The sequence below is a fragment of the Gossypium arboreum genome, chromosome 7 (genome assembly GCF_025698485.1).
Source record: "Gossypium arboreum isolate Shixiya-1 chromosome 7, ASM2569848v2, whole genome shotgun sequence".
NCBI classification, from domain to species: Eukaryota; Viridiplantae; Streptophyta; class Magnoliopsida; order Malvales; family Malvaceae; genus Gossypium; species Gossypium arboreum.
In genome coordinates this window covers 10,075,919-10,091,543 of record NC_069076.1, presented here as the reverse complement: position 1 = coordinate 10,091,543, position 15,625 = coordinate 10,075,919, and the positions used below count along the sequence as shown (strand labels likewise).

At 32.1% G+C, this 15,625-nt stretch overlaps 1 protein-coding gene across 3 annotated transcripts; it reads left to right on the top strand.

Moving 5' to 3' along the window:
• Positions 1–2,664: 2,664 nt before the first annotated feature.
• LOC108487384 (probable lipid-A-disaccharide synthase, mitochondrial) lies at positions 2,665–7,111 on the top strand. 3 transcript variants are annotated; one of them, XM_017791714.2, is made up of 9 exons: positions 2,669–3,076; positions 3,413–3,512; positions 3,772–3,877; positions 3,982–4,205; positions 4,438–4,516; positions 5,069–5,307; positions 5,770–5,996; positions 6,189–6,423; positions 6,901–7,111. In XM_017791714.2, exons 1-8 carry the CDS (start codon positions 2,838–2,840, stop codon positions 6,373–6,375), a joined length of 1,401 nt encoding a protein of 466 aa, XP_017647203.1. In that variant the 5' UTR covers positions 2,669–2,837; the 3' UTR covers positions 6,376–6,423; positions 6,901–7,111. The 3 variants fall into 3 exon arrangements, with proteins under 3 accessions (XP_052886390.1, XP_017647202.1, XP_017647203.1); XM_053030430.1 differs by lacking the exon at positions 6,901–7,111 and having other exon boundaries at positions 2,665–3,076; positions 3,419–3,512; positions 6,189–6,732; XM_017791713.2 differs by lacking the exon at positions 6,901–7,111 and having other exon boundaries at positions 2,665–3,076; positions 6,189–6,732.
• The last annotated feature ends 8,514 nt before the right edge of the window (positions 7,112–15,625 follow it).

Genomic DNA, 15,625 nt, shown 5'->3' with positions numbered 1-15,625 from the left:
ATTAATCTAATGCGAGCTTGGAAACATAAAAACCACTAAAAATGAACAAAGTTTACTCACCAAATCGAAGAACCAAAGCTTGACCGAAGCTTTCTCTAGTTTCTTCTAGGATATTCAGGTGAACAAAGATGATGAAAATGTTTCCTTAATTTGTTTTGTTGATAAATTACTTATTTCCTAATTTACTAAATTACCATTTTTTTAATTTCACTCAAATTTCAACAATTTCAAGTCCAAAACCATCCAACATGAATCAAAAAGTCTAATTTTCCTTTAAAAACCCTCTATTAACCGAACTTTTACAGCTTTTACGATTTAGTCATTTTTACTTTAAGTACTAATTAATAAGGATCTAATAGTAATTAACCACAAAACTAGAATTCCACACCATTCCTACCATTTGGCTATTTAAGAAAGGTCCAATTACACAACTGGTCCTTCAATTACTTTTTTAATTATTAATTTAATTAAACTTTATTTCAATTTAACCTTAAAGTATTAGGACCTAATGAATCAATAACCCAAAAGTTAGTGGAATGATTGACATCCACCATCGCTTGGACTTTTGGCTATGTTCTAATTGCTATGTTAATCCCTTTGGTATTTTAAAATCTATAATAGGTAACTTTTACCTCTTTTACAATTTAATCCTTTTACATTAATTAAACAATCAATCATTAAAATTATTGGACCAAAATTCAATTCACATATAATACGACTCTATAAATATTTAATAAAAAGTTTTACGGTCTTAAATTACGAAAATGAGGTCCTAATACCTCATTTTCAAAAACTACTTGACTTCTAGACTGAACCATTTATACTTATCTATTCGTTCATTTATAAAAATTATTAAACCAGAACTCAATATAATATTATAATTGACTCATAAATATTAAATAATAATATGGGCTCACTCGTCGGACTTGAGGCCCGAAACTACTGAAAAATGGGTTGTTATAGATAGCACGTGAGAGACCATATGGAATGGCTAAATGTGTGCCCTGGGGACTGATTGTGTTAAATGAGCTTATAAGCTCGGAAATGATAGAAATGTGATATGAAATGATGATCATAGCAAATGAATAATCATATGTGCCTATAAATGACAATGTGAATTGATGAAGTTGTATAAAATATAAATGAAAATGAGATTAAATATCTAATTGGTACATAAATGTATATGTAAGTAATTGAATTAGATATGTTACATCTTTGTTAATAGAATGGATGATATAAATGTTAGTTTCACTATCAAATGGAATGTTGTAGGAGAATGATATTTTTATATTGAATATGCAAATTGTTTTAATTGAATTGTTGCATATTTGGATTGAATTCTTATATTGATTATGCTCATGTTGTGACTTGAAATATGAAAATTACCACTGAGCGTAATTGCTCAGTGTACGATTTTTTTTCTCTATACGTAGGTATAGTAGATTCTAGATAGATTGAGCAGTTGATCTAGCATCTAGCTAGCGATCCACAACTCAGCAAAGTTTTTAAAGTTCTCTTTTGATTAGTATATGATATGTACCTAGTGTTTAAGCAGGTTTTGTATCGAAATGGTTGAATTTAAATCTTGGTTGCTTGATGTTGTTTTGAAGTATCATTTTGGCATATTTTAGCTTGAATGTAGTTGGCATATTATTGTTTTTGTTGTAACTGAAATGTAAAGTATTATTATAGGTCTCTCAAACTTATACCATATTGATTTTTATGGAAACAGTATATTACGTCGCAACAAGAAGCAGCTCAAGATTCATGTTGCGACAATGTGTACTCGAGGTCATGATGAGACCTACTCAATATGTTGCGTCGTGACAAGGAATCCTCGACATCACAATGTCAACCTGAGATTTTGAAATATTTATGATTTGGTCCTAATTCAATCTTAGGTTAACATTAGAGCTTTCGTAAGCTTAAAGACTCAGAAAGGTTTGTAAATCACATTATATTCATGAATAGCTCGTAATTAAATGTGCATTGGTATAAATTGATTATATTTGATTGTAGCTGCTCTGGCAACGAATGTGACATATTGTAGTTCGGACCCGACGATTGGGTCGAGTATGAGGCGTTACACTACATATAATATTTTAACTTCTACTTTTAAGTAAAGGGATAGAATAAAATTTTAACATTTTAATAATATTCATAAAATTTAATTAAATTTAAAAGTATATTATAGAAAAAATAAAATTAAAAAGTTTATAAAAAATAAGCAGAAAGGAGAAAGGCAAAAAGGCAAAAGTTAATCCTTGATAGGAAAATTTATTGTAAAATTTATATATGTTATCTGTTTTCTTTTCTTGCCATATGTTATCTTTTTGGTTCATGTAGAAGAAAACATGTTAGTAAAGAAATGCAAATGGTGCTTTCAAAATGAAGCTTATGAGAATCAACATCCATCTTCATAACCATAAACTAATTTAGTCAAGTTAGCTTTATTATTATTATTTTTATGTAATTTATTAAATGATTAAAATTAAATAAATTATTTGTAAGTATTGATTAAAAGATAAAATTAATTAGAAATCATTTGATTAAAAATAATTTTAAAAATAGAAACTTAAACCACTGATATTCCTAGTAAAAATAGAAGATATGGAATTAATATATATTAACCAGGCCATGGATGTGAGTCCATGTTTGCATCAGACATGGGCCTTTGTTGTCTCGAAACTGTTGGGTCCTTTACATTGCTCTCTAGTTTTCTTCGAACTGCAAACTAAACCGCGGAAGAGTGTTGCGGCTACTGCACTAGACTACTCTTGCTTCCATCACATTTCCTTTTCAACTGTTCTCATAGAAATACTATACCGAAGATATCGATGTGGTTGGCAGCGATTCAATGTGTGAATATATTTAAGAATAGCATTTGTTTGAAGACACCATTGAGGAGATATTTATGGGTTTCAAGCAAATCCTTAATGGACAGAGCCGCCAGTGAAGGGGAGTTAAGAGTGTTCATTGTTGCAGGAGAGGTTAGTGGAGATTCCATTGCCTGTCGTCTTATGGCTTCCTTAAACAAGATTTCCCCTCTTCCTATCCGCTTCTCGGGTGTAGGCGGGTATGCTTTTTAACTATATATCATTGCCTTTGTATTTTTAGCATTAGCTAGGTGAATTTTGAGTATGGGTTTGATTTATTTTTTCTGAAAAAGAGTAATAAAAATAAGTAAAAAGGAAAGGGCAGACGTGAAAGAACTCAGGAAAGCTATTTCCATTGTTTATATCATTTCTATCTGTTTCAGTAGATTAAAAAAAGGTGGCCCAGGGTTGGGGGGGGGGGGAGATTTATGTCCATATGTGTTGCAACTAGGCAACTTGGCAGAATCAATTTGATGTTAGTTATCTGAACTCTCATGGGGTTCTTTCTAAAGTATTTTCTCTGTGTATATAATAAGGTCCAGGATGTCCAATCAAGGCCTGAAATCCTTGTTCCCAATGGAGAATATTGCAGTAATGGGAATCTGGGAATTATTACCACACTTCTATAATTTCAGAGTGAGTAGTTTGGAACCAAGGTGATTGAACCTTTACCATAAAAGTTTGCACTACCAACAACTGTTGGTTAAGGCACATTGCAGTTCCAAGGGGAGAACTCAGGTTCGAATCTTGGAGACGACTTTGTTGGGAGGGGCAGCCATGAATCCTGAAAAGATTAGTCTTCGAGGACCATAAAATGAACCTGGAGGATTCCTTGAAAAAAAAAAAACTTTGCACTAAACTACTGATGGACCATTTGTATTTGCTGAAATGTCAGGTAAAATTGAAGGAAACTGTGGAGGCTGCATTACAGTTCCAGCCTCACGTGGTTGTGACAGTGGACTCGAAGGGATTTTCTTTTCGTCTACTTAAGCAGTTACGGGGTAATATCACCAATGTGTTGGAGTTAGGATCAATTTTTTGTGTATTTGCATATTGTCTGTGCGATATTATGTGCCGGAACATAAGGAATGTTTATTTTTTGCAGCTAGATACAATCAACAAAGGTTAGATAGACCAGTACACTTTCATTATGTAGCACCATCATTCTGGGCATGGAAAGGAGGTGAAGCAAGACTCAAAGGGCTATCTAAATTTGTGGATCATGTGTTCTGTATACTTCCCAATGAGGAAGTAGGTTGTAAATTAAATGGATTGAATGCAACTTTTGTTGGTCACCCCATTCTGGAAGATGTTTTAGAACTGAACATGGTATGAATTCACATTCTGCTGTCCTGTTATATATTGGTATCATTTTATCTTCTTGTATAAATTGTTATAGTATGGGATTGTTCTGTTTCCTAAAACTTAATAGGGAGTTCAAGTTTCAATACTTACGATTTTGCTTTCTCCAAATAGTTTTTTGCAAGAGTACATATGTTCCTATTGGCACGTGTATGTATGGTTATTTTAGCATTAACAAATGAGAAAAATGTATGCTTAGGGAAAGGAAACTGCATTGCATGAGTGGAAGATAACCGGAAATGGTGGAGATTTTCGAAAAAAATATGCCATAGCTTCAGGTAATGTGGAGATAACCTAGTAAAGTTCTAGGAAGTCAGCAGTTTTTTTTTTTTTCCTCTTTTATAGTTTAACCTTAAGTCTATAATTAGAGAAATTTTCAGTACCTCTAAGAGTGGAGATTGCTCCATTATTTAAGATTCACTCTTACAAGTTCAAGTTGTTTTCTGCTTTATATTTATCATCAGTATGAGCCCTTTACTCTGGACTTTTGGTTTCTGTATGTTGTCTTTTACCCTTAATCAGTTTAATGTTTATAACATCTATGGTCCAACTTTCCGGCTATTCTTTTTTTTTTTCCTTCTCTTTTTCTGATAATCATTCTATGGTAGTTCTTTTCTTGAAGTTGTTGGGATCAATCAAAACCTGCAATTTTTTTTTTTTTTAAATCAATGAATGTATTAGAATTTAGAAACTGTTTTTGTTCATTTCCTTTTGTGTGCATGTGTATATTTGTTTGCTTATTTGTAGTGTGTACGGCTGTGAGTCACACTTGCTTAACTATAATCTATTTCTGTTCTTAAATTTTAAACAATTACTTGCAATTTATAAAGGAGCAACGGTAATTACCTTGCTACCTGGAAGCAGATTACAAGAGGTCACTAGAATGCTTCCCATCTTTTCAAACACAATGAAACTGTTAAAAGACTCTTTCCCTGAGCTGGTAACGGTCATCCATGTGGCTCCCAATCAACTAGTGGACAACTATATTGCTAAAGCTGTTCATAAGTGGCCTGTGCCTGCTATATTAATTCCAGGAGGAACCCCACAGCTGAAATACGATGCATTCAATGTAAGTCCTTCAGTGCTCATAGGATATGTTATCATTGATTGTGATTTCAGTGAGATATTCACAGATCACAGCTACAGTCAACTTAAGGGATTAAAGAAATTCACAGATATTCAGTTTTATAATATATTCAATTGCATTGAGGAGTTCTTCGTTCAATTGACTAGAAAATTGAACTTTTTTTTTTCCTTAGAATACTTTCTTCTGATAAACTCCAGATTCTGATTTGAGGAAATTGTAGTAATTGAACTGTTTGTTTGATTGACCATGAATCAAAAGTATTTCCGAAATGTTTGATGTAAAAGTTGCTGGGGAAGCTTATGAAAAAATTCATGTTTTCTTGGAACTTAGTTTTTCCATATTAGTTAATCTTCTATGTTACTCATGTACGAGTAAAGCATTTGCACCCAGTAATTTAAATTTCATGGACTTGAGCGCTATTATATTTCGATTAAATTTTTGCAGGCAAGCCTTGTTGCCTTATGTACTTCAGGAACTGTTGCTATGGAGTTGCAGCTTGCCAGGTTACCTTGTTTAGTTACTTATAGAGCTCATCTCCTTACTGAGTGGTTCGTTCGCTACAAAGCAAAGATACCATACATCTCACTTCCCAACATCCTCTTGGATTCTCCTGTTATTCCTGAAGCTTTATTTCAAGCTTGCACACCTGCAAAAGTAGCATTCTTGCTCAAGTAAGATATTTTTTATAATACAAACACAGATCGTCCTTTGTAAATTTTTCATTGAGCAAGGTTTTGAAACTTTTGTTTTAGTGATGGCATTTGATGCTTTCCTCTATATTTACTGTGTCAATAAAAATGGAGTTCCGTGTCTCATGATTCTTAACTTGGTAAAATGTGAATTGAAGATTTGAGTCTTTGTAGGGAATTGATGAACAATGCAGTACTCCAGCAGCAACAAATTGCAGCTGCTGAGAAAGTTATGGAACTTCTATGCCCTCCGAACAGAACACTGAACAACACAGAACAGCAGGGTATGAAGCCGAGCCCTCCCAGTTATAGTCCAAGCATGATTGCAGCATCCACCATACTTAGCTACAAGCAGAGATGAAGGTTAGCACCTATGTTACTCATTTCTGGAGATGAGTATCCTATATGGGTATGTTTCCGACTCTTGTATGCTTTATCTTTTTCTAAATATTTCTTTACATTAGGATGATTGTACCCTGTACCATAAAATTAGAAAAATGAAGAGTCGAAACAGCAAAATCTGTTGCGAAATGTCTGAAATTTTGATGAGAACTAATCGGCGTTGAGGAAAGTTACATAGAAGATTCAGGAAATGTGACAAGATTGTCTCCTGTTAGAAACTGATGTACCAAATAAAATCCAGTACAGAATTTTAAACTCATTTTGTTACAAGAAACATCAAAAAGCAGTTTAATTAAGGATTCTCAAATTAATTAGAGATTTGATCCTATTATTTCAGTTTCATGAGAGTTATCACTGAATCCTGATGTGTTCTAAACTAAATTCTAAACTCTAATTGCTCATAAATTGATGGAATTATTTTTTCATTTCAATTGATGGATTTTGTTGAAATATTTAACATATGATTTTTGATTGTCATGTTAAGGTTCCGTAATAATTATGACGGAATGAAGTTAATGGATGAAGCTCAAGTGATGAAAGAAATGTAACCTCTTTTGGCCCCTGAGCTATAGTTAAATGATCATTTTGGTATTTATATTATTTTTTCTATTAGTTTGGTCTCTGTATTTTCAATTTGTATACCTCGTTACTCATCCATATATTTTCCATTAAAAAAGTTAAATTAGCCTATGAAACCCCACACTCGATTTAGTTATTAGATTCGAATGTTTGATATTACATTACATTGTCAAAGCAACCCAAACTATTTCATTCATTTCACTAAATACCTTAACTTAGTCGAACATCAAAATCACCAACAATAACTAAAATCATGAATAAACACAATACCGATAATTAGAATACATTAATTGGACATGTCTCGGTTTAGTTCATGCCCCACGAAGGCATTTGTGAATCTTTAGAAATGATTAGGGACTTAATGCTAAAACAATAGGTGAAGTTGTGATGTGTAAACAGGGGATATCATAGCGTCCCTACGTGCTTGGCTAGGTCGCAGCATGAAAAGGCCTAGTTGCGATGTTGGACAAGAAAGTCGTGGCCTCGAGATAAGAGTACGTTGCAATGAAACTTAATTGTTTGACTTCGAAAGCACCAAGAATGCACGTATCTTGACCTTAAGCAATACCAATTCATTTCCATGGCTTATGGCATTAAAATTTCAAGTTCTAAACAGCAGTTAACATACAAAACATAATAAAATTTACACAAATCTCAAATGCATCAAATTGACAAGCAAAAACATGATCAAACATTCTCATGACATGGTAATCAATGCATCCCAATCTAACAAAGTTAAATAAGTAACCTAACACTTATCAACAAGCACATTGATCATATCTGAAGCATTAAAATTAATCACTAACTGCTTTGTTTTTTAGTGGTGTTTAAAACAATAGTTTTGGAATCCCATTTTCGATGATTAAGTTTGTAAAATATTTACGATGTTTAGTACAAAGTTTAATTGAAGTTTGGTCCTTTGATTTTCTTAATTGGATAGTTAATTAAGGTACAATGACTTAATTGTAAAAGTGGTAAAAATTAATCGCTATAGATTTTTAATTATCCAAAATACCAATTGAGCAGTTCAACCTTTGTAAAGTCAACAAACGGTAGTGATATTGAATTGACATTCACTAAGTTTGTTAATTAAGATTAAAATTAGGTTAAATAAAATTTAGTTAATTAATTAAGATTAATCAATTATTAAGCAAAGTATATAAACCAAAATTAAAAGAAAATAAAACAATTTCTTATCATCTTCTTCATCTCACGGACAAGAAAAGAAAATTTAGGGTTTCATGCTTCAAAACTTTCGGCCATTCATAAGTATGCTCAATTTAGTCTTTTACCTGTAATTTTTATGTTTTTGAGGTTCCGGAGCTTTATTTAGCTAACCTATGTACCAATTTGTAAAACTGTTAAAGTTTTTAGAAGTTTTCATGGTTGATTTCTTGAAGTTTTTGATACTAAATTGTTAGATTTTAAGCTTAAAAGTGAAAAAGGACTAGTTTATAAAGTTTAGTTGCTAGTTTTTGAACATATGGGCTAAGGTGTAAATATTCTGAAATTGCTATAAAATTTTTGTAATTATGGATAGTAGAGAGTCTTAGAAGGATGCAATTGAGATAGATTTCAAAATCGAGGCTCAAATTTGAAAGTTATAATTTCAATTTTAGGGACTAAATTGAATAAAATGCAAAATTGTAGTAAACATTCTAAAAATGAAATTGAATTGACATATGCATATGCATATAATAAGATGACATAAAGTATTTGGAATTAATAAATTGAAATGAATTATCGTATAGATCGAGATTTGAATCAATCAGAGGATAATCGAGGAAAAGGCAAAATTCTGGATTAGTCCTCGACGTCTTGTTTGTTGCTGTTTGAATGATTTTATAATGTCTATTAGTTTAAGTTAATCGTAAATTTGAAGATTCTGGCATCTAAAGGACTAAATCGTAACGTATGAGATATATGGTTATTACATATAGAAATGATGTACTGAATGGATGTGAAATTGTTATATGATTGAATGATATGTATTTGATGATGTTACATGGTTTGAAATGATATGGAAATGATAACAGTGCCCAAGTGAACTTGGTAAATCATTAGGATACAAATGACATGCCATTAGGGTCCAAAAAAGGAAAACAAGTGTTTGATCAGGATTTGTACGTTGGCTTGAGATCCAACATGTGTTGCGGATTCTCTGAAGCTCGTTTAAGCAACCCTGGTCTGAAGCTCGTGTGAGCAACCCAAATATGTCAACTTGTGTTATCAAATCAATCCCATGTATTCGAGTTCAATTTACTAGGGTTTCCTAGGCGAAAACAGAAATGAAAACATGTTAAACAGGTACAAAATGGTTGAAATGAACGTATGTGAATTGGAACTATAAATGTTTTCTATTTGAGTATGAATTAGTTTATACATACATGGAAAGTTATATTTGTATGATTGTAATATAAGCCCATGATTTGAAAATTAAAACTAACGTATTAATGTATTTGTGGAGTTGTATATAGAAGTATAAGATGCCAAAGGGGTTTTATGCTTAACTCCAATGTGTTTTATTTGCCTAATTGTTGAAATGTTCAAGTAAGTTAAGTAAATTTCATATGGACTTGCTGAAAATTCGTTACGCTTACCTATTGCTTTTCATTCTCCTTATATATTGTTGAATTGCGAAACCTATCGATCAGATCAACTCGAAGACCACAATATCCTACGATAGACTCGGTTGTCTTTTGATTGTTTTAGTCCGATTGTGTTTATTTTGAATGATAGTTCTAGTTTGAATCCTTTATAATATTTGGTTCCTAATAAGGTTAATGCTTACTTGTATTTGATTGTTTGGTAATGTGTAAGCTATGCGAATAGTATGTTTGAGTAGGAATGATATAGGTAAAATGATGATATTGAATGGCTAATGGTATGGTTGATAAGTTGAATTTGAATAAGTTAAGTTGGCATGTTTTGATGTTTCAATTGAAGCTATCTTGAAATGGTTGATTGGGTAATGGATTAATGCATTGTTATAGTATGTTCTTGTATGTTTTTATGAAAGAAATGTGATGCAAATAAGCACCAATTGAGTTAATTGAAAGGTCAACATGAAATATGTACTAAATGGCCTAATTTATACCAAAAACAGAGTGCTTCTCTCAACAACCACATCTTCTCGTTGCAACGCTGGCTGATAGTATGTGACGTCGCGATGTCAAGTGGCTTGATGTCTTGACGTGACAAACTATTTGATGATGTCACAATGTGGAGAAGGTGACATCATGACATTAGTCCTGAATTTTCAAAACTTTGCAATTTAGTCCTATTTCACACTCGGGGTCTATAAAAGAGCTTTCTAAGCTTGATTAAGGCTCAAATTTAATTATATATCATATTATAAATGTATTTATGACATGGATGTTTGTTTAAATGATATAATTACAATGACTGTAGCATCCCGTAACTTAAACCCAGTGATCGGGTCAGGCGAGAGGTGTTACAAATCAAATCACACCTTGTAGGTCTATTACTATCCAAATAATATTAAAACAATCAAAATAACATTTAACCAAAAAAAACTTAACTTGGGTACATGCCATTAATTATATCTATAGACAAATAGGCACAAACTTAATCCGATTTGAGCTATTGACTCTTGGATGCTTTGCAAACCTTCAAGCTACTATAAAAATTGATCAAGATCTGTGCATTGAAACAAACAAATCTGTGTTCCGAGTAATGTTTACTCAATGATGCTAACATAATTTGGAATCAATATATATGTATATAAAATGAAATTATACTAAAGAACATATTTACAATGTGTCATGACACAAGATAACAACTTGAACATTAACATTATTCAACATATAAAATCCACATTATTCATTTATTAAACAAAAAATTATTAGAAAGAATGAAAATAAAATAGATTTGAAAAGAAAGAAAATGAAACAAGAGATAAATTTTAGTTAATGATTGATGGATTTTGGAAGGAGAAAAGTTGAATCTTGTTCTCCAAGAAGATGATGTTGTATATGAATTCTTGAATCCAAAATTAAAAGAAAAATAAGTTAGGAACAATTCACGAATAAATAAAAAGAGATGGAAAATGGAAGGATGATAAAAAATGGTGATGAGATGAGGAAGAAAGATATCCAATGAAACCCCTTGAAGAAAAAGCTTCAATAAACTCCACTAATGTCTTAATTGACCCTCGAAGCTAGATAACTTGAAAATCGAAGGGTGAAGAACTCCCACCAATAGTTTTGAAGAAGATCAAGTTGAAAAATCTTCTAAAAAAACAAGAAAATATTTCTTGCAAAAAGAGAAAAACTCAAAGAGTAATTTTATCCAAATCAAAGTTGGGTCCCTTCATTGTGGGTGACTACCCCTTGTTATTGATTTTTTGTATTTCTATACACCAAATTAAGTTTTTTTAACACTTAAAAAGATTGTTCTCAAGTGTTTTATGAAACTATTTGTTAATCTTCGTTACTTATTAAATTTCATATTAGAAGTTAGTTTTATTGCATTTCTTTTACTTGTTGGAACTCAAAATGAAAAATTTATGTTATTGGCTATTTAATGGTTGAAATGAGCTTGTGTAGGAATGTGGTTGAGGAAAAAATGTGAAGAAAAATCTCCACTATAGCTAAGGTCCTGATACCATAGTCTTGGTGTTGCGACACCAATCCATCCATCACTACTCAAGGAGTTGGACTTTAGCAAAGTACAATTCAAGTGGCCTGCCTTTGAAGTCGCTACATCAAGGGAGTGATTTCATGACACCTACCTCCATGGTAGTGATGCTAAATCACCAAAGTCACAACCTCAAGGCCAGACACCAAAGTGAGGAAGTTAGGTCGCCTGACTGCCAAGTCGCGACACTAGAAGGTGCTAATAATAATATTGAAGCTCCCAAACAAGCCTTGAAGCCAACTAATGAGGGTGTTACAATACTAAAGGTTGGGTGTCGCGACACCAAAGCTTGATGGGTGAAAAGAATTGTAAGGCAATTTTGTGTCCAAACAAACTTAAGTCGCTTTTCATTTAAGGGCATAATTGTCAATATTAGGTTAAACGCTTTTTGCCTATAAATACCATGTTATATCAACTATTTAAGTGGCTAGACTAGTGTAAGAAATTAGGTTAGAAATTAGACAATCTTTACTCTTCTTTTCTTAGTTTAGGTTTTCATTTTTCTTTTCTTTTTCTTTTCTTTTTGTTGTAGAAATTTTGTTTCTTCACTTTTGTTGGAACCTTGTGGATGAAAAGAGATTAAACTCTTGGGCTTCATCAGATTTCAATCTATTAATGAGCATTTTCTCAAAAGCTTCTCTTTTATAGTTTATGCCTACCATGTGTTTGTTAAAATGCTTGTATGGAATCCGAGTTTAATCATATGTTGAATCATTTTATTGGTTGGTTGATGAGTAGGTTACTTAAATAAGTTATTATCTATGCCTAGATTAGTTATTTGTTCAAGTGTATTAAATTGCATGTTACACTAGATTGACACCTCTAGTGGAAGATCTAGGTAGACGAGACCAAGATGAGACTCTATCATGTAGAACTTTGATATATTTGTGCAGAATAGTGAGATCAAGAAAAGATCTATATGCCTAAGTGAGACTGAGAAGAGAGTTTAGGTGATATCTTTTAGTTTAGGATAAGACCAAGAGAATATCCCCAGCTAAGAGTGGCAAATGATATAATCATCATAGGTTTATTAGCTTGGTTAGTAATCCATGAATTATTCAACCTTCATTTCAATCCATTTGCATTGTTTCTAGTAGAAAACAAGAAAGTTAGTTTAATATTTTTATTTATTAATTTAGAATTATCTTAAATATTATCTTATTTGGTTGCACTAATAATTTCCAACTCAACTAGATTAGTAATTTCTTAACTTGTAATTAAATTGAAAAACACATTTACCAATTTGACAATCCCTTAGGTTTGATCATTGGAATACTTCGTGCTTTCCATTGTAACACATATAAATATTATAACTAACCTGTCACACTTGTATTAAAAGCTGCTTTTAAATCTATATATTTTGTGCTAATTATTTTCTCAGTGTTTGTATGCCGTGGCACAATCATTTATACAAGAAGGGAGTTGAAAAAAAAAAAGAAACAAATCCCTAAAAACTAGCTTAGAGAATATGAATGGCTAAGAAAAAAAATACTTGGAATGTAGCCTAAAATTGTGGACAACTATGAAAGTAACTCTTTCTTCCTAAGAAACTTAAAGAGGAAATAAAAGACTAAATAAATTTATGGGAGTTGTCATAGACCAAATTTACAAGGAAAAAAATTAACTTGGGTTTAAAAATAAACTTCCTAATTAAGCAATTGATAGATTAGGCCAAAAAAACAAAGCAACTAAGTATTCAGGTGATCCAGATGAGTTTCAAATGAGTTGATATTCAAAAGAGTATGCATTTGGACTGCTCATTTTAATACTTTAACTCTTTCAAGATTAAAAATATCTTCCAAACAAGTTCAACTTTTAGGTTTGCATTGATAGGCCAAGTTTGCCTTAAAATGGAGTCTTAAATGTTTAACCCCTCAAAACCACTTCCTTGAGGGCCTCTTGTCATGGACTCTTGGACCAATACATTTAATTTGGCTCTAATCTATTTAGACTTAGAACGGGTAATTGGGCCTTGAGTAAAGTTAAGCCCATCATGTTTATGTGTCTGAAATTGGGCCTTGATGCTGGCATCATTCCCTCTTTCCTAAAAAAGATTCGTCATCGAATCTTGTTTTTGGTCAAACAAGAAATATTCTTTATCATATTGGAGTAATTTAGTTGAGCTCTTTAAGTGGATTAACAAATTCCTAAAACAAAGGTGTAACACCCCAAACTCGGCGCAAACATTATGGCCGAATCTGTAAGTGTTACGAAGAAAATTTATAAAACGATTTCCTTGTTGTTTGTAAATCATCCTAAACTGTTGTTACTTAATAAGTCTGAATTGTTTGGAAAACATATTGATATAATTATTTAGTTTAAAATTGTTGTTCGTTTACGTCTTTCAAATTCAATCAAATGTCTTACAGCGGAGTTTCTTTGGAAACCGTTATTTTTGGAAAAACCGTTGCCTTCAAAATTACTGTTTTATCAGTCATTATGCTAGAAACCAAAATTAAAGTTTAAACCTAAAAATAATCCAAAAAGTTTGGAGAGTCCCAAAATTACAAAACTTTCAAAAATCATAAAGTTAAGTAAATTTTATGAAAATGAAGTTTACAGAAAAGTGGTCACAACTGAGCTTTCGTCACACCAACCCGCCTAAGTCTGAAAGTTACCTAAACATAATAAACAAATAGAGAATGAGTTTTTGACAACTCAATGTGTAACGCATTTATGTAAACAGAATTCAAATTCAATCTTTTGCAGAATCAAAATTATACAGATACAGACATGTCTAATCCTACCCTCATCCTCTACACACCAACTCTAACCATCCTAACACACCACGTGGGGTATAAAACACCTATCCAGCCCTACACACCGCACAGTGTCTATACAACACTTTTCAGAATAATCACAACAGTGCTGCCAGTATATAGGTGAGATATTGCCTCACACAGAACACCTCCTCCTCATAATACAAATCCCACGCCATCATCAAATACAGACATAATATCAGATAAAACAGATTAACAAATACTAGAGTTAACATATTATGCATGCTTGTATAACAAATATTACACATGCTTATACATAACAGAATAGATCATACATACCGTGTTCCACAATACTAATATAAATGTTATTTACGTCAATTTCAATTGAACAAAGTAGCAGGTTTTATGCTTTAAGGCTTATACCACACATATCGATCCTATGAAAGGCCCACAGTCGATTGAGACGACATGTATGACTCTAGGGGAAAATTTTAAAATTTGGGCCCATATGCCCAAAAAGGCCTTGATTGTGTGGCCCATACGACCTCGTACACGGCCTGTCACACAGTTATGTGTTTCACACGACCTACCACATGGCCAGGTACACAACCATATGGCGTCGAAAGTCCCTAATTTTGGCTTTTACTGATCTCCGTTTTTCATTACACACTGAGTTATCAAAACTCACTCACTGTTTATCTAATAATTTCAGGTAACCCTCAGACTTAGGCGGGTCGGTGAGATGAGAGCTCAGTTGTTTCTTCGTTGTCATAAAACTAGTTTTTCTTTAATTTGGCTTACTTAAATTTTATGTTTTGAGAGTTTTGTATAATTTGGACTCTCTGGACTTTTCGAACTGTTTTTGGTTTCAGATTTTTATTTTGGTATTCTAGCATAACAATTGATAAAACAACTTTTATGAAAACGACAATTTTTCTGAAAATAACAGGAAACAAAATCGATTTACCAAAATATAACATTTTAAGAAACTCCACTACAAATTATCTAATTTATTTGAAAATGTAAACAATTGACAGTTTTAACTTATAACTATAACAACACGTTTTTAAATAAGTGCATTCTTTTAGAAACAAGTTACATGAAGGTTTCAAAATGAAAATGTCAGATTTATAACTTTTCTTTGTAATATTCCTAGATTCGGCCATAATATCTAGGTCAGTTTTGGGATGTTACATTTAGTGGTATCAGAGTCAGATTGCAAAACTCGGGTTGTGAAATTTTGGGTTAAAA